Source organism: Equus quagga, chromosome 7 (assembly GCF_021613505.1).
Source record: "Equus quagga isolate Etosha38 chromosome 7, UCLA_HA_Equagga_1.0, whole genome shotgun sequence".
Classification (NCBI taxonomy): Eukaryota; Metazoa; Chordata; class Mammalia; order Perissodactyla; family Equidae; genus Equus; species Equus quagga.
In genome coordinates this window covers 1,430,679-1,457,139 of record NC_060273.1, presented here as the reverse complement: position 1 = coordinate 1,457,139, position 26,461 = coordinate 1,430,679, and the positions used below count along the sequence as shown (strand labels likewise).

Here is a 26,461-nt window from a genome sequence, read left to right as displayed (position 1 = left end):
CAGCTTCTTAAAGTCTCCCGGGGTTTCTTCAGGTTCACACAGGCACATACAAAGGCATTCTTTCCCTGACTTGCGATTTGAAAAATTTCAAACCTTCAGACAAGTTGAGAGAATAGTACAAAGAACACCTATATGCCCTTCGCATAAATGTACTCGTTGTCAACGTCTCGATACATCTGCTTTCTCTGTCTGTCTGTCTCTGTCTATATATATGGGTTTTTTCCCTTAATATTTGAGAAAGTGTCGCAGACTTCATACATACGTCACTTGTAAATACTTTGGCGTCCGTCTCCTCAGAACAAGGACATCCTTCTCCATAACCACAATATGGTGTCGCACTTGGGAAAGCTAACGTTGCAGCAGTGCTGGCATCCAGTACGCAGTCCATGTTACCATTTCTCCCGTTGTCCCAGTAGTGCTCTTTGTGGCTGATTTTGTCCTCATTCGGAATCCAGTCCAGGACCAGGCATGGCATTTGTCAGCTGCTTCTCCTTAGTCTCCTTTGTCCAGTATAGTTCTCTGGTCTTGTCTTTTCTTTCTTCTCTTTTACTTATTTATTTTTTGAGGAAGATTAGCCCTGAGCTAACATCCGTGCCCATCTTCCTCTACTTTATATGTGGGATGCCTGCCACAGCATGGCTTGATAAGCGGTACGTAGGTCTGTGCCCAGGATCCAAACTGGCAAACCCCCGCATCACCGAAATGGAGCGTGAACTTAACTGCTACACCACAGGGTCGGCCCCTTCTCTTTTTTTGGATCTTTCACGACATCAACATTTTGAGGAGTCCAGACTAGATATTGTGTTAAATGTCCCTTAATTTAGATTTGTTTGATTGTCTTCTCATGATTACTTTTAGATTAACCATTTTTGGCTGGAAATATCACACAGGGGATGTTGTCTCCTTGTTTTCCTCTGTTTCACAGAAGTGAAAGCACACGATGCTGTTCTGTTTCTGGCTTGGTGGTGTTACACTGTGTCTGGCGGATCTCCCCATATTGGTAAACAGTGAACTTCCTCCCCTTGTAACCTGCTCTTCATTATTGTCGTTTACTTCACCAGCCCCCACTGGTAAACATTTTAGTGGTTTCCAGTCTTTTGCTAAACACACAATGATGCAGTGGGTCACCTCGTGCTTCTGTCATTTCGCATGTCACATTGGAGTCTGTGGAAATTTAAAGAAATTCCTAGAAGGCATTGTCTGTGTCCCAGGACACGTGCGCTCGTGGTTTGTTGGGTGTTCCCGAACCTCCTCCGTGGGGCCTGTACCAGCTCGCACCCACACCCCAGCGTGTATTTCCACCCTGAGTGTTGTGTCCGAATTCAGACTATTGCCTGAAGACTGGAATCGCAGTGGTGGTCAGGTTGGCCTTTCTCTTGCTGTTGAGGATGAGTATTACTTAAGAAAGCCGTTTCCATTTCATTTTCTGTTCATATCACTGGTCCGTTTTTCTATTGCTTTGCTCCTTTTTTCCTGGATGATTTTTCTTCGTTTGTCTATTCAATTCCCACCTAATGACACTGCCCTGCCCCCAGATTCCTACTTCTTTTTGTGTGTGTGTATGGAACATCTGTTGCCAGTCTTCCTCTATTTTATGTGGGATGCCACCACAGAATGGCTTGACCAGCAGTGCATAGGTCTGCGCCCAGGATCAGAACCCACAAACACTGTGCCACCGAAGCAGAGCATGCGGACTTAACCACTGCACCACCGGGCTTCATTGGTGATCTTTTCCATCTCCCTGCTGTGAATGCTTTGTAAATCCCCTGCAGAAATGAGAGAATTTGTGATCACTGAATTTCATCATTCTTATCTTGATTGTATGAGGAAGCAACTCACAAAGCAGATTAACTCGGGCATGAAAGGAAACCCAGCTGTGCACTGACCAAGTACTGTGAGTCAGAAGAGCTAAGAAGAGAAATACCTAATCCTTCTAAGAAAATCTAAGATTGCGCTGGTCCTAATGTAATAACGGGCTCAAGCAGGAAGAGAAGGAGTAACAAATGAACCATCACTCAAGCCGCACCACCAAGACGCCTTCTCCCCAGACTGGGTGTGGGGGTCTTGTCACTCCCCCCAGAGACCTTGCCTTGGTTAGGGTATGTTTGGTTACCAGTGAAACCAACCCAGACTTGCTGAAGCAAGTAGGTGCACTTAATCTGAGGCTGTTGGAGTGTCCCACAGTTTCCAGGGACAGGAGCACAGCTGGCTTCAGGACATCTGGAACCAAGAGTGAGGTACCGACAGATACATGTATATCTGTGGGCTTTGTACCTCTCTGAGGACCTTCCTGCCACAGGCGTCTCTCACCCCGTCCCATTCTGTCCACGAGGCAGAGTCTCCAGCTGCTGGGAAAGGAATTCACCTGCTCCAGTTTATCACACACACACACACACACACACACACACACTCACCCCCACCCCCACCCCCACCAGCCTGCCACCTCTCAGTCCCAAGTCCAGCTCAGGCCAAATGCCCACATGTGCAGCAGCAGGGATGTGGGGAGATCCCTAGGAAAGGGACACCAGGTGGACATTCCAAGGTGTGTCCATCAGAAGGTCCGTGGGTCCCCAGCCTGTTCTCAGAGAGCCAAGAGTGAGGATCAAGTAAACCTACACATGATAAAGAGCAAGCAGTTCTTAACAATTTCAGCAATAAGCTATTTGAGAACCTAACACGTTAACCAGTCCTTGGAAGTGATAGTATGTCACGGACAATCATATCTAGGACACTCCAACTTCACATTAGTCCCTTAATACATTAAACTCTTGCTCTTCACAAATAGGGCTGATTTCTCACTTTAGGGGTAACTTTTCTTTAGAGCCTTCCCGTGTAAGATTATGTTGAATAAAGTAACTTGGAAGGAATGACAAATGGTAAAGAGACAGCCCCGGACACAAGGACGTGCCCTGCAGGAGGAGTGAGAGATGCAAAAACGTTTAGAGGGGCCGGCCTGGTGGTGCGTTGGTTAAGTTCGCACGTTCCGCTTCATTGGCCCAGGGATCGCCGGTTCGGATCCCCCATGCGGACATGGTGCTGCTTGGCAAGCCATGCTGTGGTAGGCGTCCCACATATAGAGTAGAGGAAGATGGGCATGGATGTTAGCTCAGGGCCAGTCTTCCTCAGCAAAAAGAGGAGGGTTGGCAGCAGATAGGTCAGGGCTAATCCTCCTCAAAAACAAAAAAGTTTACAATTGAGGAGGAGAAGCAGGAGGCTGCCACGAAGGAGACGGGACACCTCAGAGTTCATCTCTAAGTCTGGCACTTCATGTTCACATTTCTACCTGGTTAGCCAGAAACCTGAGAGGACACATTTGACTGATTGCATCCTGTGGCTTCCCCTCCTTGTGAGTCAGTGGAGGGGGTGCTGGGGGGCTGCGTATGTCCCTCTGTCAGAATAAGGGGTACGCGGTCATCTGACTGCGCAGAAATCACTGTTCCACAGGTACGGGGCTCTGAACATTTGCATCACACAACTTCTTCCCTAAAGCAGCAGCCTAGAAATCTGGACATGCTAAGTATGTTGTGATTATATTCAGGAACCTGGTTGAGCTCCCAGCTAGAAGCTTGTGTGCACTAATCAAGATCTCTGTAAAATCAGTTATTATGTTAAAAAAATGAGTACTGGATGATTGCATTTGTTTTAGATATTTTTTTTTTCTGCTTTGTCTCCCCAAACCCTCCCTGTACACAGTTGTATATCCTAGCTGCATGTCTTTCTAGTTGTGGGATGTGGGACGCTGTCTTCAACGTGGCCTGACGAGCAGTGCCATGTCCGCGCCCAGGATCCGAACCCTGGGCCGCCGCAGTGGAGCACGTGAACTTAACCACACGGCCATGGAGCCGGCCCCTGGATGATTGCATTTGAAGGGCAGGACAGAAGACCTTCTCTACAGAGGCTGTGTGTGTATAAAACTGTCAGTCACAGGGGATCGGCCCCATGGCCAAGTGGTTAAGTTCACACATTCTTTTTGGGCAGCCTGGGGTTTCACTGGTTCGAATCCTGGGCGTGGACATGGCACCTCTTGTCAGGCCACACCGAGGCAGCGTCCCACATGCCACAACTAGAAGGACCCACAGCTAAAATATACAACTATGTACTGGGGGGATTTGGGGAGAAAAAGCAGGGAAAAAAAACCTGTCAAACGCACAGGATCCTGCTGTAGTGGTTCTCTAGGGAGGAGGCTGGTAGTGTGTGTTTTTCACTATGCAAGCATTATTTTAAAAATGTTACTTAAAAAAGAATCACTTGGGCCAGCCTGATGGCGTAGTGGTTAAGTCTGCACGCTCTGCTTTGGCAGCCCAGGGTTCACACGTTTGGATCCTGGGCGTAGTCCTAGCACCACTCGTCAAGCCGCACTGTGGCAGCATCACACATAAAATAGAGGAAGATTGGCGTGGACGTTAGCTCAGCAACAATTTTCCTCAAGCAAAAAGAGGAAGATTGGCAACAGATGGTAGCTCAGGGCCAGTCTTCCTCACACGCATACACACACAATAAAAGAATCACTAAACAGAAAGGAACCAACAATGTTTTGATTCTTCATAAAGCTGGCAAAGTCAAGAAGAATCCATTTGGTAATATGTACTTTTCATATTATATGTACACTCATATGTTACATATTATGGTCAATCTTACAGAATTTTTCTTGGAGATTTACTACATAAATTGCTTTTATTTATTTATTTTTTGAGGAAGATTAGCCCTGAGCTAACTGCTGCCAATCCTCCTCTTTTTGCTGAGGAAGACTGGCCCTGAGCTAACATCAGTACCCATCTTCCTCTGCTTTATATGTGGGACGCCTGCCACAGCATGGTGTGCCAAGCGGTGATGGCACCCAGGATCTGAACCAGTGAACCCTGGGCCACCAAAGCAGAACGTGCGCACTTAACCGCTGCGCCACTGGGCCAACCCCATATAAGTTGCTTTTAAGGCCAACGTTATTTGAAGATTATATTCCTCTGTACAATAAAGCGATATTCCCCAGCAAGTGGGGATATTGGACTCAGTGTGGAATGAAGGAAGGGTGGGAGGCAGACCTTGAGCAGGAAACATGCCTGAGGGATGCTCAGGCATCAAAGCAAGGGAGCCTTGAAAACATCCTCCCCAATCACAAAGCCATCCTGGACCGATTCTGATGGCGTCGGCTCCTCCTCGATTTGAACTTCTCTAGGATGGAGTCAGCTCCTCCTCGATTTGAACTTCTCTAGGACTAGTCTGTGCCATTAATTTGAGACGTTAATGACTTTAAAATTGAACATATGGTACACCTAGTACCCACATCCTAGTTTCTATTGGCTTCCTCCAATAAAAGGAAATAGGGCTCCTTGGAGAAATGGCTGATTCTAGGACTGGGGCAGGACAGTGAGCCCGGAGACTCCATAGTGCAAGAAAGTAAGGAGGTGCTCACAAAACCCGCAGTGACGGGGTGTGTCAAAGGGACTCAGGAGCCAGCCGAGAGAGCTCCCAATGGCCAAAGCTGGAACAATTGGAGCGAGAAAGTAAAGTGTATTGGATCATAACCCAAGGTAGAAAATATCCATGGGCCCATACTGCTGTAAATCTGTGATTGAACAAATAAGTAGATGGGGAGAACGACAAATCTCCTGTGCTGAAGAGTCCCAGAGAGTTTGCTCCAGGCTCAAGGAGGTAAGACATAACTCCCCTCCCTAGGAGTGAGCCGTGCATAGTGACTTCCTTCCAAACAGTACAGGATGGAACGGGGGAAAAAGAGGACCTTGACAGTGGAGACACCTAACAGACATGCCCTCAGCCAGGAGAATAGGGTCAGCACGTTGAGAACGTGGAGCTGCTATGCTATGACTCGAAAGGCACTTGAGCTCTGTGCTCTTCTCCCAAACCCACACCCCAGTCAACGATGAGAAAAAGAGACAAATCCTAGTAGAGGGACAGTCTACAAAATCCCTTAACAGTGCTCAAGGCCATCAAAAACTGGAGAGTCTGAGGCTGTCCCAGCCCAGAGCAGCCTAAGGAGACGCGATGAGCAAGTGTCCTGTGGGTCCTAGAAGGGTCCTGGGGCAGAAAAAGGGCCTTAGGAAAAAAACGAGGAAATGCAAATAAAGTACCTACTTTAGTTAATATAATATATCAGTACTGATTCTGAGAAACATACCACATTAACGTAAGCTCTAATAATAGGAGAACCAGGTGTGGGGTATGGGACGTCTATGAACTGTCTTTACAACTTTTCCATAAATCTGAATCTTTACAAAAATTAAAAGTCTGTTTTAAAAACTGTTTGTGTGACATTTGTTGTCTCCAGGGAGTAAGGATGAGGGGCCCCTGGAAGAGGTTTGCTCCTTGTTTGGATTTTTCACAGTGCAGACATAGTAGTTTCATAATTTTCCAAGAAAAAGAATAAGCGTATGTCCTATTACACAGCCAGTCGCTCTGTAAGAATATGTTTCCTCCACATGTGTGTTGGGTTTTCCAGCTTGGTGTCCTGCTCTTATGGAGGTTGGACCAAAGGGGTCGAGTCCAAGGGACCCCCCTGCTGAGACACGAGTATGGAAAACACCTAACTCACTGCATCTTCCGGCTGTCCCCTCCTGGCGAGTAAGTACGAGCTCACCCTTGGGGGCCGCTCGGGGGCACAGACGTGGCTCTTCCTGCCACCGGAGGGCTCATCGCCATCAGCAACTCGGGCATACCTGCGGGGACAACACTGTGCTACAAGGAGCAGCGAGGAATGCTGACTTCCCGTGTCACGTTTGTTTCCAGGGACCTCGTTCAGCTTGCAAAGGCGGCTGTGAGCGGCGATGAGAAAGCCCTGGACATGTTTAACTGGAGGAAAAGCGGCTTTGGAAATTTCTTGAAAATGGGATCTCAAGAGGGGCTGTCATTTTTTGTCAGCTTGATGGATGGTGAGAAGCTTAGGTTGGGATTCTAGGACATTGAAGTGTTTTAAGGGTGTCTGGTAAGGATTCTAAATGAATAGGTGGTGTTTCTGCTTAAAACAATAGGCTGTACGTGTGCCAGTCTGAGAGGGGTACTTAAGCTGGCCTCTTACAGTTATTTATCCAGTGTTCAAAGAATGGCTTCACTTTCTTCTGATAGAGACGAATTGAGCTTTATTTGTGTCTGAAGGGTTTCACGATGAAGCTGCCGCTCAGCAGTTATATCCTGACTGCTCACTGTGTGCGCAGCGCCAGGCAGAATGACGGTCTCGACGGGATTCTCCCGTTGGCCTCCCGCCGTTCAGTCTGTGTGGTTACAAAGCACCGCTTACGTGCCGGGTGCTTGGCTAAGCTCTGGGGTGGAGTGTGGGCAGGATGTGGTGGGTTTGCTTCCAGCCTCCAGTCACCAGCCAGCCTTCATGGGTGGTCAGCGTTGTGCACCATCTGTCTTGATTTTAACCCAGCTCCTCTTTAGTGTGAGTAGTGAGACAGGCTGCTCCAGCGATAGCTGATAAATGCATATGCAGTTAAGAGAAAAAAATCCTTCCCACTCACATCAGACCTTCACAAGTGTGTGTCTGCTTCGAGAAAGAGACTGAGGAAGTGAGGCCGCACGAAGGTGAGAGGTTCCAGGAGGCTGTGTCACCACACAGAGTAACCTTGACGGGAAGAAGAGAGCAGGCAAAAGCTGGACACGGCTGGGAGCTTCTGTCCCTTTGAAAATAGAGATGCCGTTCATTTCAGGGGAGAAAGAGACAGAGCCCATGGAGGGGAACGTGAGGACGTCCCAGCAGGGATGCAAGTGGGCCTGGTGCTGCAGGGGTGCAGGCAGGGGAGATGCCAGCGCAGGGTGCCCCCAGGAGGGAGAGCCGAGAAACAGCGTGTTGATGATGTTGGCCGACTGGAAGAGGGGTGTGCGGCGGTGCTGGAGTGTGCCCGTCCTGCCCCTCAGGAACTGTGGGCTTCAGAGGGGGATTACCCTATGTCTTTGTGCCTCAGCATCCTAATATGTAAAGTGGGACAGTTAAGAGCACTTGCCTCAGGAGCTCGCAGGAAGCATTAGCTGAGTTAATACATGGAAGAGCTCAACACACAGCCTGCCACAGGCCCGGGCTGAGTCCATGCTCATTGTTGTTACCATCAGCCTCTAGAGAGCCTCGAACTCTTTAGTTTCCCAAGAACCCAGGACATCCACTGGGACTCAGAGGAGAGAGACCGGGAGGGTGAGGAGACCCCTGAGAGCAGCAGAAGCAGACCAGATTCCTGAGAACTCGCAGGAGGTCCCGCCCTCTGAGTTCAGAGGCCTGAAAGAGGAACCTGGAGGCGGAGGAGGGGCCGGCAGGTTCCAGGGCAGAGCAGACCAAGGGCTCCAGGTTGGAGGGGCTGCCGCTTAGACAGGGCCTGTGGAGTGCGAGAGTGCCAGACGCCGACCAGTGACACACAGGACAGAGGGGACCAAGTGGCGGCTGCAGTGAGGGGTCCTAACTCAGGGCCTCCACATGTGATGATAGATGTGTGCCTCCTGTTAGTGGACCAAGATGAACACAGCGTTTCAAGGGGCGAATCAGGGGTGTCGTCAGTGTGAAGGTTAGAAGCCTCGGGGTCAGTCGTGGAGGGAGAATCGGATCAGCGGAGACAGCACAAGTCAAGGCTGATCTCAAGCAGTGAGATGGCACTTACCTCGGAGACAGTAGCCTGTGAGGTTACATGCAGATGTTTTTTAAATGTTTTACTTGTAAATTTTTATAACAAAGATGTTTATTTTGAAACTGTCCTTAAGTAATAGAAATGGCTGCTGGTGGGCATCGAGCCGCCTGGTGGACTGACCCCCTCTGCCCTCAGGGACAGTGCACTATGTGGATGAGAAAGGCGAGACCACCCGGGTGGCGTCCACAGAGAGCTCCATCCAGACGCTGTTCTACATCGAGAAAAGGGAGGCGCTGGTGGTGGTCACGGAAAACCTGCTGCTGTCCCTGTACTTGGTGACTCCCGAGGGCGAAGCGGAGGAAGTGATGAAGGTGGGCAGGGTCGGGGAGAGAGCGCCGGCCAGGTACTCTCCAAGCTGGTTTCACCAGCCTTTTGTTTTTGTTTAGCAAATCTGTGTCTCGTGGCCACTCACAGAGCTGTTTGATACCATTATTTCTTATGCGACCTTCAGGTCACAGGGGAGGGAAATGCAAAGCGAAGGAGACTTTCTGGGTCCTTGGACAGGGTGTAGGGGAGCCTGGGCTTGCTCAGGCCTGTGCCCCCGCCGTTGGTGGACTCGCAGCCTGTAGGCCGGAATGTGACAGAATGACTGCGCCCCTTGCAGCAGCTCCTTCGACCTTCACAGTAGAAATAAGTGGGGCAGGGGCCATGATTCTGTTTCCCAGGTGTGTGCAGACAGGGATTTGGAGGAGGCTCCCATGCCATCTGAGAGCCCTGGGGAATTGTCACCTGAGTTCATTCTGTCACAGCTGCTGCTGGCCCACACGTGCCACCACCAAGGGGGGGGGTGTGCAACAGTCACCCTTCTTGGGTAGCAGATGTTTTACTGTGGCTACTGAGAAACACCGTGACATCCTCGAAGGTGCCTTGCACATCAACCCTGGCCCTCACTGATAGGAGGACACTGCGAAGGTGTCGGGGTGCAGCTTGCTCCCATGTTGGTTGTTGGTGATGCAGCGGGTGCAGCTCCCCAGGAGGCTGCTCATAGCTGCCCTCTTGCTAGGTTCTTGGTTTATATCATAGGATTCCATGTTCCCCAGAGAACTCTGAACTTTCCCTAAAGATACTCTTACAGATTCAGGAGCTGATTGGTTTTTCGGTAAGTCAGTGTTTATTTGGTCATTTATGCATCCTCTGTCTAGCACAGTGGTTGAAAACATGGTCACCGAGTCATGTGTACCTGGATTCAAATCCCCCCTGAGCCACTCACTGGCTGATGGGCCCTGGTCTGGTTTGTTCTCTGCAAACCAGTGTCGCACCTGCCTTGGAGGGCGAGGTCGTGTCTGAACTCAGCTCTCTCGCTCCGCTTGGTGGTCACCACGTGCTCAGCAGCCGCTGTTATTAACTCTCTAATGTGCCCAAGTAGTTGTTGGCTTCAGCCCGGGCATCATGGAAAGCTGGGGATGCCTTCCCAAGTGTCCATATTCGCCCTGCACTTCCTCTCCCTCCACTTGGTGAGTCTCCATGATGTCACTGCAGACCAGAGATTCCAGGCTCACGCACAGGGACACGTGGTCTTGGCAGGAGCCGCATGCTTCTTTTGGGTTGTTTGTCGTTATCCAGGTCAAGTTGAGTGGGAAAACAGGTCACCGGGCAGACATCGCTTTGATTGAAGGCAGCCTTCTTGTGACCGCCGTGGGGGAAGCAGTCCTCAGGTGAGAGCCCACTCTGCAGGGAACACCCTGATTACAATTCAGCCTCTTCTGAGTGAATGCTTTATTGGAGTGTAACATACATACAGAAAAATACACAAATTGTGATCGCTTTTCACAAATTGGACACATCCACATAACCAGCTCTGAGACTGAAGAACAAAACACCCCAAGACTGCAGTGTCCCGCCCACCGCACAGGGCTAGCCCCGTCCTAGTGTCTGCCTGTGGAATCCTTTTGCCTGGTCTTTTTGAGCGTGGTATAGATGGAATCACGTGTAAAGTTCTGTTGTGTCTAGCTGCTCTAGCTCTGCGTGGTGTTGAGGGGTTCTCCCATGTTGTTGCTTGTGGTTGAAGTTCGTTGTTCTCGTTGTGATCTGGTGTCATGCATGAACCATCTTTTATTAAGAACAACCCCCTTTGATTATGAACAGGGCATAAAAAACGGTCTAAATGTAATGACGGCATGCTTTTTATAGCAGAGTCCAAAGGGCCGTGTCTTTTCCTGATCTTTAAAGTTTGTTCTGCGAGTTGAACAAGACCCTCAGAGCGGAGGGAAATGCACTAACGCAGTCCCCTCAATGGGGCCTCCTTCTTCCCTTGTAGATTCTGGGACTTAGAACGAGGAGAGAATTATGTGCTGAGTCCAGAGGAGAAGTTTGGTTTTGAAAAAGGAGAGAATATAAACTGTGTTTCTTACTGTAAAGTCAAAGGTGAGGCTTCTTGGGCTGGCATAAGAGACAAAAAGAACCAACCTCAAGCTTTGCTCTGTGGGCTGCAAAATGATGACAGTGGCTATTCAAAGAATGTACATCAATTGTAACTATGTCAGTCATTTGAGAAAAGTCAGTCAAGAACAAGCAAGCGACAGTAAAGCTTTGTTATCCCACATGAGGGTCAAGGGGTTTGGTCAAAAGTGTGACCAACCTACTGTATGCAGTTGATCTGTTTCCTCCTGAAACCCAGAGAAAAAGATAGCGTGGGAATATTTTTTTGAAAGTATGTATGTATATATATGTGTATATGTATACGTATATAATACACACACGCACGTAGGTATGTATGTGCGTGTATATGTGTGTCCACGCATGTGTGCAGGACAGAAAGAGGGGATAAGCCAGAGCACATTTATGTTATGTCTGCGGGATGCTACATGCTGTCCTAACACTGGGGAAGCAGCACTGACCAGGCGGACAGGCCCTGTTCTCATGGCAGACAGAGAGAAACCAGAGAGGACGGTGCCAACAGGACCCAACATGTGCACTGTCTGGCCAGGGAGCAGTAAATTCCTGCAAACTCTCCAGCCTGGTGGGAAGCGGGAGAGCTACTGAGGGGAGGGCCCATAGGCTGGTGTTCTAGACGTGGTGGTCAGAGAAGGGAGCTTGCTGCTGTTCTGTCCCTTTTCAACTCAACTCATGTGACCTTTGTTTTTACCTGTAGGTCTTCTGGCAGCGGGTACTGATAAAGGGAGAGTAGCCATGTGGAGAAAAGTGCCCAGCCCCCCGAGCAGCCGAGGGGTGGAGGGCAAAGACAGGTGGACCCTTCAAACCCCTACTGAGCTTGAAGGAAACATCACACAGATAAAGGTACAGCTCTGCAAAGGCGTTGGACGCACTCCCTCTCTGTCCTGCAAAAGTGGAGGACGTAATTCGCTTTGATTCTGTTTTTGTCAGTTATTCTGCTTAAGACTATATAAAAATAACAATAAAATATTTCTGAAGGCCTTTGGATTTCAGAATTGCAAATAAGGGCTGTGGATCTGCAGTGATCTATATCTGTCTCTTATCTGTGTATTCATCCCTTTATCTTCAAAACAGCTTTACTGAGATATATAACATACCAAATGGTTTTTAGTATATTCACCGAGTTTTGCAACCATCGCAATAAACTTTAGAACATTGTCATCACCCCAGAGGAAATCTGCACCCATTAGCAGTCACTCCCACCTCCCCCAACCCCTGGCACCACTCATCTACTTTCTGTCTCTCTGGATTCGCCTCTTCTCCACATTTCATAGCAGTGGAATCATACAATATGCAGACTTTTGTGTCTGGCTTCTTTCACTGAGCATGATGTTTTCAAGGCTCATCCATGTTGTAGTGTGTGTCAGAGCTCCATTCCTTTTCATGGCTGAGTAGTATTCCGTTGTGCAGATGGACCATATTTGTTTATCCTTTTTTCCATTGATGGGCATGTGGGTTGTTTCCACTTTTGGACTATTATGAATAATGCTGCTGTGAACATAGGTGTACAAGTTTTTTTGTGGACATATGTTTTCATTCTCTTGGACATTCGGTTCTTTTTTTATAATTTCCGCCTCTTTGTCGATAGACTGTGTTTGGTGAGACATTGCATCTCACCATCCTGCCCTTCTTTAAATGCAGTTTCCTCTAGTTCTTTGAACGTCTTCATGGTGGCTCCTTTGAAGGCTTGGTCTGTTAAGTCCGACATCTGGGTCTTCTTGTGCCAGTTTCTCTTGCCTGCCTTTTTCCCTGGATGTGGGTCGTATTCTCCTCTTTTGCGTGGTTCTTAATTTTTTGCTGCAAACTGAACATTTTAGGTAAAATATTGTGTCAACTCTGCGGTACCAAGCCTCCTGCCCCACTTACCCCCAGGGCTTGTTGCTGTCGTTAGCCTGTTTGTTTGTTTAGTGACTGGCTGGACCATTGTAGTGACCTGTTTCCTCTGCAGTGTGGAGCCTCTGATGCTGCTCCTCAGAGGACCCAGCCTGGGCGTGTGCACGGTCACCCTGGGACACCTGTGGTTGTGGGGGGCTCTCTCTGACTGCCCTTCCCCTGGTCTGTCTGTTAAGCTCTCTGCCGCCGTGGCTAGTATCACAGTGTTAGGCTCCCCCAACTGCTGGCTGATGGCTCTTTCATTTTGACTACACCGTGGGGCATCAGTTGCTCCACAGTGTGGTCCCATTAAATTTGGGCAGGGGTGGTCTTTGTGTCCAATGTCTGAGGTTTGTTCTGACCCCAGGAAGGCTCCTCTAAGGTGTCTCTTTCCCTGGTTCTCACTAGTAAACTGTCTGACCTGCCCTTGAACTTATCACTCTCATGAAGCTACCAGTCCCCTCGTAATTCTCACCACCAAAACCTCCACTGTTTTCAAGAGCGTCCTCAGGCTTGAGCTCACCCACATTCTGTTTCAAATGAAGTCACTTCCTTTGGAACGCTTTGGAGCTCTCTGTTCTTGCCTTTCCCTGTGGGGAACAAAATCTCGGAATCCCTGCTCCAGAGCTTGGCAGTAGGGACAGCTTCTCTCCAGTGACAGCTGCCTTATGAACAGGGAGCTGGGCGCAGTCTTCTCAGATTGCCTCTCTCAGCCTGGAGCCTTTGCACCGTGAGCAAGCTGGGGCAAGGGCATGGGGCCCAGTGTTCTCAGGCTGCCACATCCAAGGTAGAGCCTCCACCCTGTAAGCAGGGCCTGGGGAAGGAGGGAGCTCCTGCCTCTGTCCCGGCAGTTGGCCTCTCACCTGGTGTTGGCCTCTCTCACCTGGTGTTGGCCTCTCTCACCTGGCGTTGGCCTCTCTCACCTGGCGTTGGCCTCTCTCACCTGACGTTGGCCTCTGCAACACACCTGGGGGAACGAGAAATGCTGGTGGCCAGCCCCTCCAGGGAGATGCTGTAGCCCTTGGCTCAGCGGAGGAGAGGGAGCCCTGGCTTCTTGGCCACACTGGCCCAGGTGGAGCTTCGTCACACTGAGCGGGGAGACAGGAGGGAGGGAGCATAGTGGCTCGGGTGCCACAGACTCCATTGTTCTTAACAGCTTTAGTGGTCTTTCTTGAGTCAGTTTTTCTTCATTTGCTTTATGCCCAATTTCCAGAGCATTAGGTGGTGGGTTTTTTCATAATTTCTACCAGTTATGCCTGTTATGTCCTTGGGGCTCCTCACCCTGCTGTCCTGGAAGTTGTCCTCAGGTCTGCTCTGTGTAAAGCTCGCAGGATAACATTTACTTAATCCTATAGTAATTAGGAAAGGAAATTTTTGTAGTAAATAGTTTAGGGTTACCTTGAAGCAATTTGGGGAATTACTTTTAGGTCCTCATCTCCGGCTGTATATAACAATAGTTTCTAGATGAATTGAGTTAAATATTTTTTAAATTGTCAGAATAACTGCTAAAAATAGCATAGAATATTATCAGATCTTTAGAGAAAGTATAACTTTCTTGGATTTGAAATAATAAAAACAGTTGCAAAAGCAGAGAGTGACAAGTTTGAGTACATAAAATCTTATTTCAAACTGGGCAATGGACAGCAAGCAGCCTAGAACTGAAGGAAGGCTGAGCTGGGTCAGGGTTCACTGTGGAGGCTGTAAAGGGTTTTACACCCTGTTGTCCTGATTCTCAATGCATATTGTTGTCTTCATTTTCGTACTGAAGTTGGCATGCAGCTCTTCCAGTCGATAGGGACGTTTGAAGTGCTGTTTTTGCTTTTTTGTGGAAGAAGGGATCTTTACATGGAAAGCTGTTATTTTAAATTGATGGCTCATCTTACCTTTAGTGATGTCTTAGAATAAAAGACATCTTGAAGAAAACTCACATTTATTAAAAAAAATATTAAGAATTTCCTTGGAAACTCTGATGGGGAGTGCAGGTCGTCGACCTAAGAGTGGTCAGTAGAATGCGTGAGGAAGGCCTGCAGCCTCACTGCTCACAGGAGAAGCTTAACTAACAGTGCGAGCCTCCCACTGTCCTAGAGGACATGGAGAAAACTGAGTCAGTGGTGAGACACACCGTGATCTTCAAAGAGAAGCCTCACTCATGTAAAAGTGTCATTTCTTCCCAAGTAAAGCTACAAATTATATGTATATCCAGTAAAAATAATGGCCTTTTTTCCTCTGGGAGAATTCAACACGATAATTCTAAATTCATCTGGGAGAGCAAACAGCCAAGAAAAAAGTTCATAAAGAGTCAGAACTTTTCTATATCCTATACCAGAATATATCTCAAAACTATAGCAATTAAAACAGTGCATGCTTACTCAGGAATGGATAAATCTGTCAGCGGAGTGGAGTAGGAAATCCAGAAACAGATTTGTATAGATTTGGAAGTTTAATATGAAATTGTGAAAGTGGCATTTGACGTCACCAGAGGAATGCTGGCTAATTTAATATATTGGGTAAACTTGCTGTCCATTTATAAAAAACAAACATCCCTAAATTAATATCAGAAAAGTACATTCTAGAAGATGCTCAACCTTTTAGCACAGATGTGAGCTAAAACAGCCAGCCATACAACTATCTACTCACTGCATTGCAACTCTTTCTTTGTTTTTTGTTTTTGTTTTTGTTTTGAGGAAGGTTAGCCCTGAGTTAACTACTGCCAATCCTCTTCTTTTTGCTGAGGAAGGCTGGCCCTGAGCTAACATCCGTGCCCATCTTCCTCTACTTTATATGTGGGACGCCTGCCACAGCATGGCTTGCCAAACAGTGCCATGTTTGCACCCAGGATCCGAACTGGCGAACCCCGGGCCACCGAGAAGCAGAATGTGTGCACTTAACTGCTGCGCCACCAGGCCAGCCCCTGCATCGCAACTCTTGAGTGTCAGTAACTAAGAAGAAATAGTGCTGGAAAACTGTTTATGAATTCTCGTGATTGTAACACTTTCCTGGCTGTATCTCTCTTCTCCTTTGCTCACACTTCTGGTTCTTTCTCCCCGACGTGGAAATGCAGTGGGGCTCCAGGAGGAACCTTCTGGCAGTGAACAACATCAGCTCTGTGGTGGTCCTCAGCGAGCAGGCCATGTCAGCGCACCTCCACCAGCAAGTGGCCGTGGTGCAGATCTCCCCGAGCTTACTCAGTGTGGCCTTCCTGTCCACTGGCGTGACGCACAGCCTACGCACGGACATGCATGTCAGCGGAGTGTTTGCCACCAAGGTGACTGTGAGGGTGACCCGTGGGGTCAGTCGGGGTCTTCAGTGGGGACTACAGAGCTGGTCAGTTGTTAGGGTCCTTCAGGACTACAGGGGCTGCTGTTTAATTCCTGTGATTCTTCTTAGGACGCAGTTGCCGTCTGGAATGGGAAACAGGTGGTGATCTTTGAGCCTTCTGGAGCCGCGTTACGAAATGCAGGTGGGAGTCTTCTGCGCCCAGAGAGAACTCAGCCCCTGCTTTATTTTCTCCCCATTAATGGGCGTGCTGGTGCCTGTGGTGTGGGCAGGGGCTGGCACAGGGCTACAAGGAGACCCTGCCTCAGTTCGCACGCCCGTACCTGCGTTTCCAGAGTCGGTGCTGCAGCTCTGGCCCCATGCTGCCAGCGCCACACACTATTAATAGAAGCCCAGTCAGGGTGGTTGAGAACTGCAGCCAGATCTGGGGTCAGCAAGCCCCGCTGGGCTCCAGCACAGTTAAAACAGCTCAGAAGCAAGGCTACACAAGTATGAACAACCAGAGTTCTTTCCAGGGAAGGGGGTTGCCACATACTTGATTGTGAGCTGGTTCCAGACCACTCAGAGCAGCAAGTCCCCTGGTGTCCTGACCAAGGTCAGCCTCTGTCTGAAAATTTCAGGGTGGGTTGTCAGAGATGCTCCGTCGGTCTCAGACACCCCTCTATGTCCCATCCATCTCACCAACTGTCTTTCACTGGGCAGCCTTTATCCTCCGCTCTTCAGCACATGCCTGCATGAGTGACCAGGGGCTGCTGTGATGGTGGCCACAAACCGAGTGGCTTAAACAGAGATTTATTCTTTCACAGATGTAGAGGCTAGAAGTCCAAAATCAGTTTCACTGGGCCAAAAGCAGGGCAGCACCGAGGCTGCACTCCCTCCAGAGCTCCAGGGAGGAATCTGTTCCTTGCTTCTCCCAGCTTTTAGTGGCTGCTGGCAATCCTTGTCTTGGGGTCACATCATTCCAATCTCTCCCTCCATTGTCACATTGTTCCTCTCTGAAATCTACCTCCCTCTTGTAGGGACACTTGTGATTGCATTTAGGGCCCACCTGGTTAATCCAGGGTCATCTCCCCATCTGAAGACTTTCACATCTTGGGCCGTATAAGCTAATATTCATTGGTTCCAGGGATTAGGACCTCTTGGCTTTGGGGGACATCTTCCAGCCGACCACAGTGCCATCAGGACATGCTTCTCAGTTAGCTCTCTTTCTGCACAATTCTTACCTATACCCGTCCTGACCTCAGCCCTCACACCTCACAGGAGGACCTGTCATTGCACTGTTCCAAGAGTGATCCCCCCATGTGCATGTGAACACTCATCCCTCCCTGGGGATGTTTCTCCACTTGTTATCACCTCTCTCCCTCGTGTGATCCCCTCTTTTCTTCTCCTCTAACACTCTGTGGCCTAAAGTTCTCTTATAACACTTTTCCCACTCTGCCTTGTATTCTGCTGATAATTCACGTCTCTTCTAGTGTAGACCCCTTAAGGACAATGATGAACTTCTTATCCCTCCAATAGGACAGCATAGCAGGTGCTAAGATATTTTCTGTTTTGTGTGTGTCATCATCTCTCTAACTAGATAAGAACCTGTCTAGAGACAGAGCCTAGGGCTAATGGCCTCCACAGTTTCACCTAAGATTAGCAGACATGTGCTTAAACAATTGTGCCATCACAGATGCTGTGCTGCGGAAAGTACCAGCTACCAGATGGGAGAAAAGAGGAGACACCACTAGTGGGTGGTGCAGGGCAGGGAGCCCAGCACTGAGTCCCTCCACCAGGCCTGGAGCCTGCACGAACTGTCACTGCTAGCTGTGGCCTTGGGTAGTTCCTCGTGCTTCAGAGTCTTGCTTTCCTCATCTGCAAGATGCAAAAAACACATCCCTCACAAAGCTGCTGTGAAGGCCCAAGCGAATTAGGGAATATGTGTGGTGGTGCTTCTTAAATTCTGAGGAAGCATGAAAGATTAGCTGCTGCTGTCGTCATGTTCATCTTTCCTTTTAGGTACTTTCCTGTGTGAGTCTCCAGTGTTAGCAATGCACGAAGAAAGCGTTTATACAGTGGAGCCAAACCGAGTTCAAGTTCGAACCTGGCAGGTAAATCGCTGTTCTAGAGCAAGTGGGCTGTGACAATACAGACGAGTAGAGCAGAGTTTAAAATGTCATCTTTAAATGAGCCAGAGCCTGATTATTGACTTCAGCCAACCAGATGAGATTCCCCCGACAAGTGCTGGGTTGTAAAAATGGATTCTGGGATAGCTGCTCCATCTGCGACTGTTGTGACTTCAGAAATTGGGAGGTAGGACAGGGACATTTTGCAGTGAAAAGGACTAGATCACTAGACCTTGAGTACGTGGAATTGTGAAATGGGAGGAAATGTTTGCTGTGCATCTTGAGGGTTTGGGGGCCATCAGTTCAGGACATAGTATCTTTGGACAGGCCTTTCCCTGGATGTGTCTGAGGGTGAGGCCAGGACGGGAGTAATGCGTACCTTCTGTTCCCTCCTGGTGGTGTGGAGTAAGGAAACCCTTGCCTGCCCACATCTCACACATACTTGCTGGAACCTGGAGGCTGACGTGGTGTATTAGTTTCCTGAGCCTGCCGTAACAAATTACCACAAACTGAGTGGCTTAAAACAATAGAAATTTACCTTCTGACAGTTCAGGAGGCCAAAAGTCCAAAGTCCAGATGTGGGCAGGTTTGGCTTCTTCTGAGGCTCTGAGGGAGAATTCTTCTAGCTTCTGGTGGCTGCTGGCAATCCTTGACATTCCTTGACTTGTGGACACATCACCCTGGTCTCCGCCTCCATCTTCTTGTGGCCTTCTCCCTGTATCTGTGTCTCTCTTCTGTGTCTTATGAGGACACTTGTCCTTGGATGTAGGGCCCACCCTAATCCAGCATGGTCTTCTCTTGAGATCGTTAACTTAATTACATCTGCAAAGACCCTTTTTCCAAATTAGGTCATGTTCACAGGTTCCAGGTGGACGTATCTTTTAGGGGCCACCATTCAGCCCAGTCCACGTAGCAGTGTTCTGGGTCAGGTTGAGAATGCCTGTCAGCGGCCTGCTTTTAGCTCTCAGTGCAACTGCTTTGTCCTTGTCAAACTTAAAAAGCAAATTTACCTGATATTTTTTCTTAAAATGAGTTTATTTGGGAATAGCCAAAAGAATTGCAATTCAGGATGTGCATGCTGTGGCGAGCAACAGGTGAATCCAGAGAACAAAGGAGGGAGCTGCTTCTGTGGAGAAAAAGGGAGAGGAGGAGGGGCTGCTCTAAAGGAGAGTCCACTGGGGAGAGGAACCGATCAGGGCGGGAACAGCTTCTCATCGGCTGGGCTGTTGCTGGGTGGGGAGAGATCTTCCCTCAGTAGTAAAGCAGTTGTACTTCCCACGGAGATGGAAGTGTCCTGTCCGTTCCTATTTGCTATAATTGACAGTGTGTGAGGGGGGTGAGGGCTCCCCCTACAGGCCTTCCCAACTCTAATCTATTTGAAGTTTCTCTTACTGGTTTCCGCATCCTGCTCTGAGTTCTTTCTGGGATCCAGTGTTTGATTTCTCAGGTACATGTCCTTGCCCCTTGCATGCTGCTCATCCGCCCCATTCGGGAGTTCCTGGAGGAGCTGCCCTGGACTTCTCCTTTCTAGGGGCTCAGACAATGAAGGAGTGCACTAAAGCGGGACTAGGGTGGGAGGTACCACAGGGGAGGCCTCCGGGGGGAAAGTGCAGGCCAAGGAGCTGCTGGCCTCATGAGATCCTCAGCCTGTTCGAGGTGGAGGGGAGGCAGAGAGGCTGGATGCAAGGCAGCCAGAGCCCAGCAGGGCATCCTGTGCAAAGAAAGCTCACCTTCCTGGTTGCATGGGGGCATGGCTCTGAGGCCCAGGCAGGGCAGGGCCGTGTTACCGATAGATGAAGGAGGCAACTGTGTCAGCAGAGAGATGACCTGCGGGCACTGCAGTGGGGCAGGGGGTGAACAGCATGCTGGGAAGGGGCAAATGGTGGGCTGGAAAGAGGCGACAGCCTGCTGGGAAAGGAAGAACGGCCTGTTGGGAAAGGCAGAAAGGCATGCTGGCAAAGAGCAATGGCCTGCTGGGAAGGAGCTATGAGCATGCTGGCAAAGAGCAATGGCCTGCTGGGAAGGAGCTATGAGCATGCTGGGAAAGAGCAGTGGTCTGCTGGGAAGGAACTATGAGCATGGTGGGAAAGGGCTATCAACATGCTGGGAAAAGGTGAATGACCTACTGGGAAAGGCAGAGAGGCATACTGGGAAAGGGTGCATGGCCTGCTGGGAAGGAGGTATGAGCGTGCTGGGAAACGGGAAGGACGAGGGTCGGCTGGGAAGGGTAGCCCAGCCTGCTGGAAAACATGGAGGTGTCTGAGGAGCCCGCCAGCCAGGCCCCTGACGACAGATGGGCTGGAGCTGGACGTTGGTTGTTGGCTTTCTAGCTGGAAGGCTTGTGTGGGTGGTGACTAGGAGGTAGTGCCGGTGTGAGGACGTGCGGGTGCGCGGCTCTCCTGTCTTTGAAGGCGGGAGTGTGTCTCCAGACCACCCCTGCTCTGCAGATGGAGACACACGAACCATGCTTGTCCTTGCTCGTTGTGTCCACCACGAGAGGACACGGGGCGCCGTGGCATACCTTCCACTCCCTCTAGGCCTGCCTTCCAGGCGGCACGGGGCACCAGAGCAGCGGGGGATGGGGGGAACAGGGCCAGCACTCGAGGGCTCATAGCACAGAGGCCACAGCCAGGAAGGGGCTGGCGGCCCAGACCTGATGGAGGCTGCAACCGAGGGGACAGCACAGGAGGGAAGGGGAGGACCTTCCCCTGAAGACACAGTGGGTTTTGACGCCCAGGTGAGGGTGCGCTGGGGTTTGATTTTTCCTGGTTTTGTGGTGTTTTCTCCTGGACGATAACCTCTATGTCTACCAAGTGGCAAAGACAGGGGAGCTGGTGAGCAGTGAAGTCAGGCAGGAGATGTCACAGGAGAGGTCCGAGGGCGGGGGTGAGGCCTGAGCGGAGTGGAGGGAAGAGTGAGTTGGTAGTGAGCGGCTTGGTGAGCAGTTGGATAGCAGGAGGTGACAGAGAGGGAGGGACTGAGGATGTCCCCAACTTTCTAGTTTGGGAGTCTGGGTTAAGCGTGGTGCCTTAAGATGGAAACTACAGAAGCAGAGCAGGTTTGGGGTGTCCTGGACATCCTTTAGAGATGGCCAAGAGCCCGTTGGAAATACGGGTTCTGGAGGTCAGGAGCTGGGTCAGGGCTCTGAGGCAGTGATTTGGGCATTTGGAATGCATCGACGTGAAGGTGGTCGTGGAGCAGTGTAGGAGCAAGATGAGTTCAGGTTTACACCCTGGGGGCCCTGTGAGCAAGGAGCCAGCAGAGGAAGAGGGCAAGTAAAGGAGCTGGGACCCTCTGCCCTGGGCGCTCTGGCGTCATGAATGGGGTCACTCCTTGGCCCATTGGCCATCCCTTGTGGTTCTTCTTTTGATCCTGTATTCAAGCACTGTTTGCTCATTCCACAAGCATTTATTAAGCTCCTATTAGGTACATCAAAATGAAGATCAGGTTCCTCAGCTAGGAATCCCATCCCCCCATCCACACACACGCACACACCGGCAGCCATTCATCTCCCTACGCTGAGTTTGCTAGACAGGCTATGAGGGTTCCTGCCTCCTCGCCTGCTCTCGGAGTCTCTCTCTCTTTAGAATTAGGAGTCCACTAAGTTCTGGAACCCTACCCATCATCCAGCCTGCCTCCCCACTCCTGTGCACTGGAACTGTGCCTCACCACTGGGCTTGGCCCCACAGTGCCTCAGCTGTGTGCATCTGCCTTGCTGCTCTCAATCTAGTGGCATGCAGGGTGCAGAAGAGCACTGAGCACTGAGAATTGAGCCAGGAGCCTCTCTCAACTAAAGGAGTAGGTCAGTCCGTGTGCAAGACTCAAGGCCTGAGCTCTGCCCAGCCTGACTGTGGTCACTCTTTGCAAGGTGCTGATAATGTAGGCGTGACGTTCTAAAATATAAATGATATGAAATCGGTTCACAATTCAAAACCCTCCAGAGGCTTCCACCTTTACTTTGAACAAAATCTGACCCTTTACCTCTTTATCTAACTCTTTGCCTGCACTATTGCTACCCCTTGGCCTCTGCTCACTTGCCCACCCTTGGTGCACACTCCTCCCACTGTAGCACTTCCCTTCCTGCTGCTGGGGCCTCCAGGTTCCTGGACCACACTCGGCCCTTTCCTGCTCCAGTACGTACCACTGCGTCTTCATGGAATGCTGGCCTGCGGCTCTTCAGATAGCTGGCTCCTTCAATCTCTGTTTAAATGTTGCCCCCAGACAAGACTTATTTCTTGAACATTTTAGTGAAGTATGGCATACATACAGGAAAGTAGGTGTGTCATGTGTAAGTATATATACAGCTCAGCGAGTTCTCACAAATGGAACATACCCGTGATGTAACTACCATCCCTTTGCCTCGCCAGCCTCTCCACCCACATCAGGGGCTTTCAGATAAGGCCTCTGCAGACAGGGCCTCTTGAACCTGAGCAGTTGGAAGGCGCCGTGTCACCACCCTTTGCATTTTTCCATTTTAGCTTCCTGTTTGTCACCTCTAACACTTTCTCAGATTGTTGAGGTTTTGTGTATATTTGCTTGTTGACCTAGCTGCGTCTGTCTGCCCCTCTGGACTGTAAGCACCAGAGACCCCGAAGCACCAGAGACTCCCCCATGTTGCCTTAGATCCAGTGAGCACTGGGCACACACTCAGCCAGCGGGAGCATTTGTTGAGTGCGCGCGTGGAGTGTACGAGATTATCTGTGAAGGAGGTTTAGTAACAAAAGTGGAATGCTGCACAAGCTGCTTTCCTGAATTCCTTGTTCTTCCCTTTTCCTCAGGGAACTGTGAAGCAACTCTTGCTTTTCTCCGAGACGGAGGGGAATCCATGCTTCTTTGACATCTGTGGAAATTTCCTGGTTGTAGGGACAGACTTGGCTCACTTTAAAAGTTTTGATCTTTCCCGAAGGTAAGAATTTTGTCCAAATGAAAGTGTTACGTTTTGAAAGTGAGTCAGTAGACCATGTGGTGGGTAAAAGATGGATAAGAGCTAGAAAACAGTCTACGTCCTCGTTTCAGCATTAACGTGCCACTTAGTTTTGTTGATTTTTTTTTTTTTTCCTTTTTCTCCCCAAAGCCCCCCGGTATGTAGTTGTATATTCTTCCTTGTGGGTCCTTCTAGTTGTGGCATGCGGCCTCATGGCGCCTCAGCGTGGCCTGATGAGCAGTGCCATGTCCACGCCCAGGATTCGAACCAACGAAACACTGGGCCACCTGCAGCGCAGCGCGCGAACTTAACTGCTCGGCCACGGGGCCAGCCCCTGTGCCACTTAGTTTTGTGAAGTGCCTTATGTCTTAGCTTGAATTCTTCATCTTGGCTTGATGGGGAAGGGAGCAGCACAGCGGAGTTTTTAGGGTGGTGAAACTTTTCTGTGTGATAGATACGTGACACTGTGCATTTGTCAAAACCCTTAGAACTTTACAGCACAAAGTGAACCTTAAGGTATGCAAATTTTAAAATCTTTTAAGTTAGGGACTCTCAGCCTGGAATGCAGAAGGTGACAGAACAGTCGAGCTGATCACCGTGGGTGAGAGCCTCACTGGAGGGGTGGGAACAAAGGGGCCACCCTACATCACTATGGGAATGGGCACAACTGTGAGACTGTGGGCAAACCTGGCACAGCTCTGTGCTCTGGTTGATGGAGTTCATCCCGCAGGGGACAGGGGTCGGTTCCCACACTGCCGCACAGGACGTGAGAAGTGCAGGATTCAGGCAGTGGGTAGAGAGGGGTGAGAGGTCGCAGATAAGGGGAGGAGGCCGGAATGATCTGCATGGTGATGGATCAGAGCCGGAAACTTGAGTCTGAAGTCGTGTTCAGCTTCATGTCAACAAAGACGGATCCGCATAAAGCTGTGGACAGATCCGTGCACGTACAGCAGGGAGCTCGCACACAGTCCTCGCTCTGTCGGCCGAGGGCCTCGAGGCGGTGACACCCCAAGAGCGACAGGCACACCCGGTGCCCAGACCTGCGCTCCTAGAGGCATCCTCCATGGACAGGAGCCCGGCTCCTTGAAGAACGGCTGACGCCAGGACCAGGGCAGGACGTGCACAGGAGGAGCCCAGAGCCTGAGAAACTGTCCTGGCCCAGAGGAGCCCAGGGAGACGAGACATTTAAATGTCGTGTGCGGCCTGGATGGATCCTGGGACAGAGAGAGGACATTAGGGGAAAACCGAGGGAATGTGGATTAAAAAGAAAAGTGAAAAAACCATCCTGAGCTACCCCTGCACATGCAGTACTGTTTGTAATGGCAACAAACTAGCAGGGCCAGCAGGGCACTAGTTACATATATGTGGTTAATTCACACATGGAAAACTGCAACTGTAGCAGAGGCTAGCGGAAGGAAGGATCGCTGAAACCTGCTGTGAGGGCAAGTGCAGGGTGTGGGGCAGCGTTTTCGGTGAGCCACCTTCTGTGTTAGAACAGGAAGGGGGATGCAAACCCATATTCATATTTGTTCATAAAAACAGGAGAATTTGAAAAACTCAGCCACACAAATATCAAAGCATTATGTCGTGCACCTGAAACTGTATAATGTTATATGTCAGTTATACCCCAATAAAGAAAAAAATATCCAAATTAAAAGTGAAAACACACCCAGTAGTCTGAGCTTGGTGCATGACCTCCAGGGAGCGAGCAGCTGGGCCGAGCGGAACTCAGAGTCGTGGGAACCAAGGTTTCAGGTCCTCAACCTGCCGCCCGCCGGGAATGCTGAGTGGCAGCTGTGCACAAACGTGGCCCTGGTTTGCACTGAGACCCTGTGTTCCCCGTGCAGGGAGGCGAAAGTGCACTGCAACTGCAAGAGCCTGGCTGAGCTGGTGCCCGGTGCAGGGGGCATGGCGTCGCTGCGATGTAATGCCAATGGCAGCAAGATCAGCATCCTCCTCAGCAAGGTGAGCCCGCCTCTGCCCCTCCTCTACCTCCTCCCTCGAGGCTCCCGCAGCGCTCACGGGATTGCTCTGCCTTTCTGGCTGGGCCACCTTCACATGACTTTCCAGTCCACTCCCGTCTGCGTCTTCGTGTCCCAGCCTCTCTGGTCAGCCCCTTCGTCATCCTCCCCGCTGCCTGCTCCTGCCCTCTCCTCCTGTGCTGTCCTTGCCCTCCCCGCTACGCAGCCCTCGTGTCCCCATCTTTCTTCATGTTTTGTTTCACGGGAAGCAGTGGTGCTTCACAGAGCCCCTCAGCTCTCCTCTTTTCTGTCTCTTCATCTCCCAACTAAATTCTCTTGGCGCGAGGAGGGTGACGAGGGCTGTTGAACGTCACTTGAGCCTCATGCCTGGAGGAGTGGAGTGACAGAGTGGCGGGGGTGTGAAGGAGGCCAATGACAGCCCCATGGTAAGGGTCTGAAGGGGAGGTGACGTGGACATTCGTTTGTTTGCTTTCTCGTTCATTTGTTCATGCTCATTCATTCATTCATTGATTCATTGAAGAGTTGATCGTTGATTGCCCTCCGTGTACCAGGCACTTTGCTGGGCACTGTAGATTCAAGGCGATGGGTCAGACAGAGGACTCAGCCCCTCCCCTGTGGATGGCAGACATCAGTCAGAGAGTGGGGCAAATGAGTGCTTTTTTGCGATGCTGGGGGGAGCTGGGAGGAGAGGTGTGCAGTGCTGGGAGAGCGAGTAGCAGGTAGAATCATTGCCAGGAAGGCCGGGGAGGAAGTGATGGTGATGGTTGAGCCAAGCTATGAAATCGCCAGGCGAGGGTGCAGCAGGGGAACAGCCCAGCCGAGGCGCCCAGAACACGGCCTGTCAGCAGCAGCCTGCCTGCGCCGAGGGTCTGCCTTCGCTGGCAGAGGGGCGCGACTCGTGGGCCATCACACAGGGCCGACCTTGACACAGGGGTAGAGGCAGGAGCCTGACATCGTAGCACCCTTCTGAGATTGTTTCTAGACGTTGGTGGGTTAAGGGGGGAGGGGCTGCAAGTCCCCTTGGTGCCCATCACCACCGCCCCCAGGGTTTGGGGATTGACCGGCCGTGGGGCAAGGAAGTGCCGGGGCTGGTTCTAACCCTCGCAACTGGGGAAGGGGGAAGGAAACCAGGTGAGGAGCTTTTTTAGGGAGGGTGGGGAGGCCTGTTTCAATGTGATGAGTTTGAGGCATCTACGAGCCGGTGACTGGGCAGTTAAAGACACAAGCTTGGGTCTCAGAAGGAGGTCTGCCTGGAGGTGGCGTCCTTGGCCCAGAGATGGT

The 26,461-nt window shown here is 50.4% G+C and overlaps 1 protein-coding gene across 2 annotated transcripts in view; it reads left to right on the top strand.

Moving 5' to 3' along the window:
- The window catches only part of IFT140 (intraflagellar transport 140), an 89,903-nt gene that overhangs the window by 8,210 nt on the left and 55,232 nt on the right, over nt 1–26,461 (top strand). For both annotated transcript variants that reach the window (XM_046665716.1, XM_046665715.1), the window contains exons 4-14: nt 6,455–6,576; nt 6,742–6,884; nt 8,760–8,935; nt 10,188–10,279; nt 10,882–10,988; nt 11,716–11,861; nt 15,952–16,155; nt 16,278–16,350; nt 18,168–18,259; nt 23,053–23,180; nt 25,046–25,163. In XM_046665716.1, the coding sequence (XP_046521672.1) occupies nt 6,455–6,576; nt 6,742–6,884; nt 8,760–8,935; nt 10,188–10,279; nt 10,882–10,988; nt 11,716–11,861; nt 15,952–16,155; nt 16,278–16,350; nt 18,168–18,259; nt 23,053–23,180; nt 25,046–25,163 (1,401 nt within the window). The remainder of the gene's footprint in view (nt 1–6,454; nt 6,577–6,741; nt 6,885–8,759; nt 8,936–10,187; nt 10,280–10,881; nt 10,989–11,715; nt 11,862–15,951; nt 16,156–16,277; nt 16,351–18,167; nt 18,260–23,052; nt 23,181–25,045; nt 25,164–26,461) is intronic.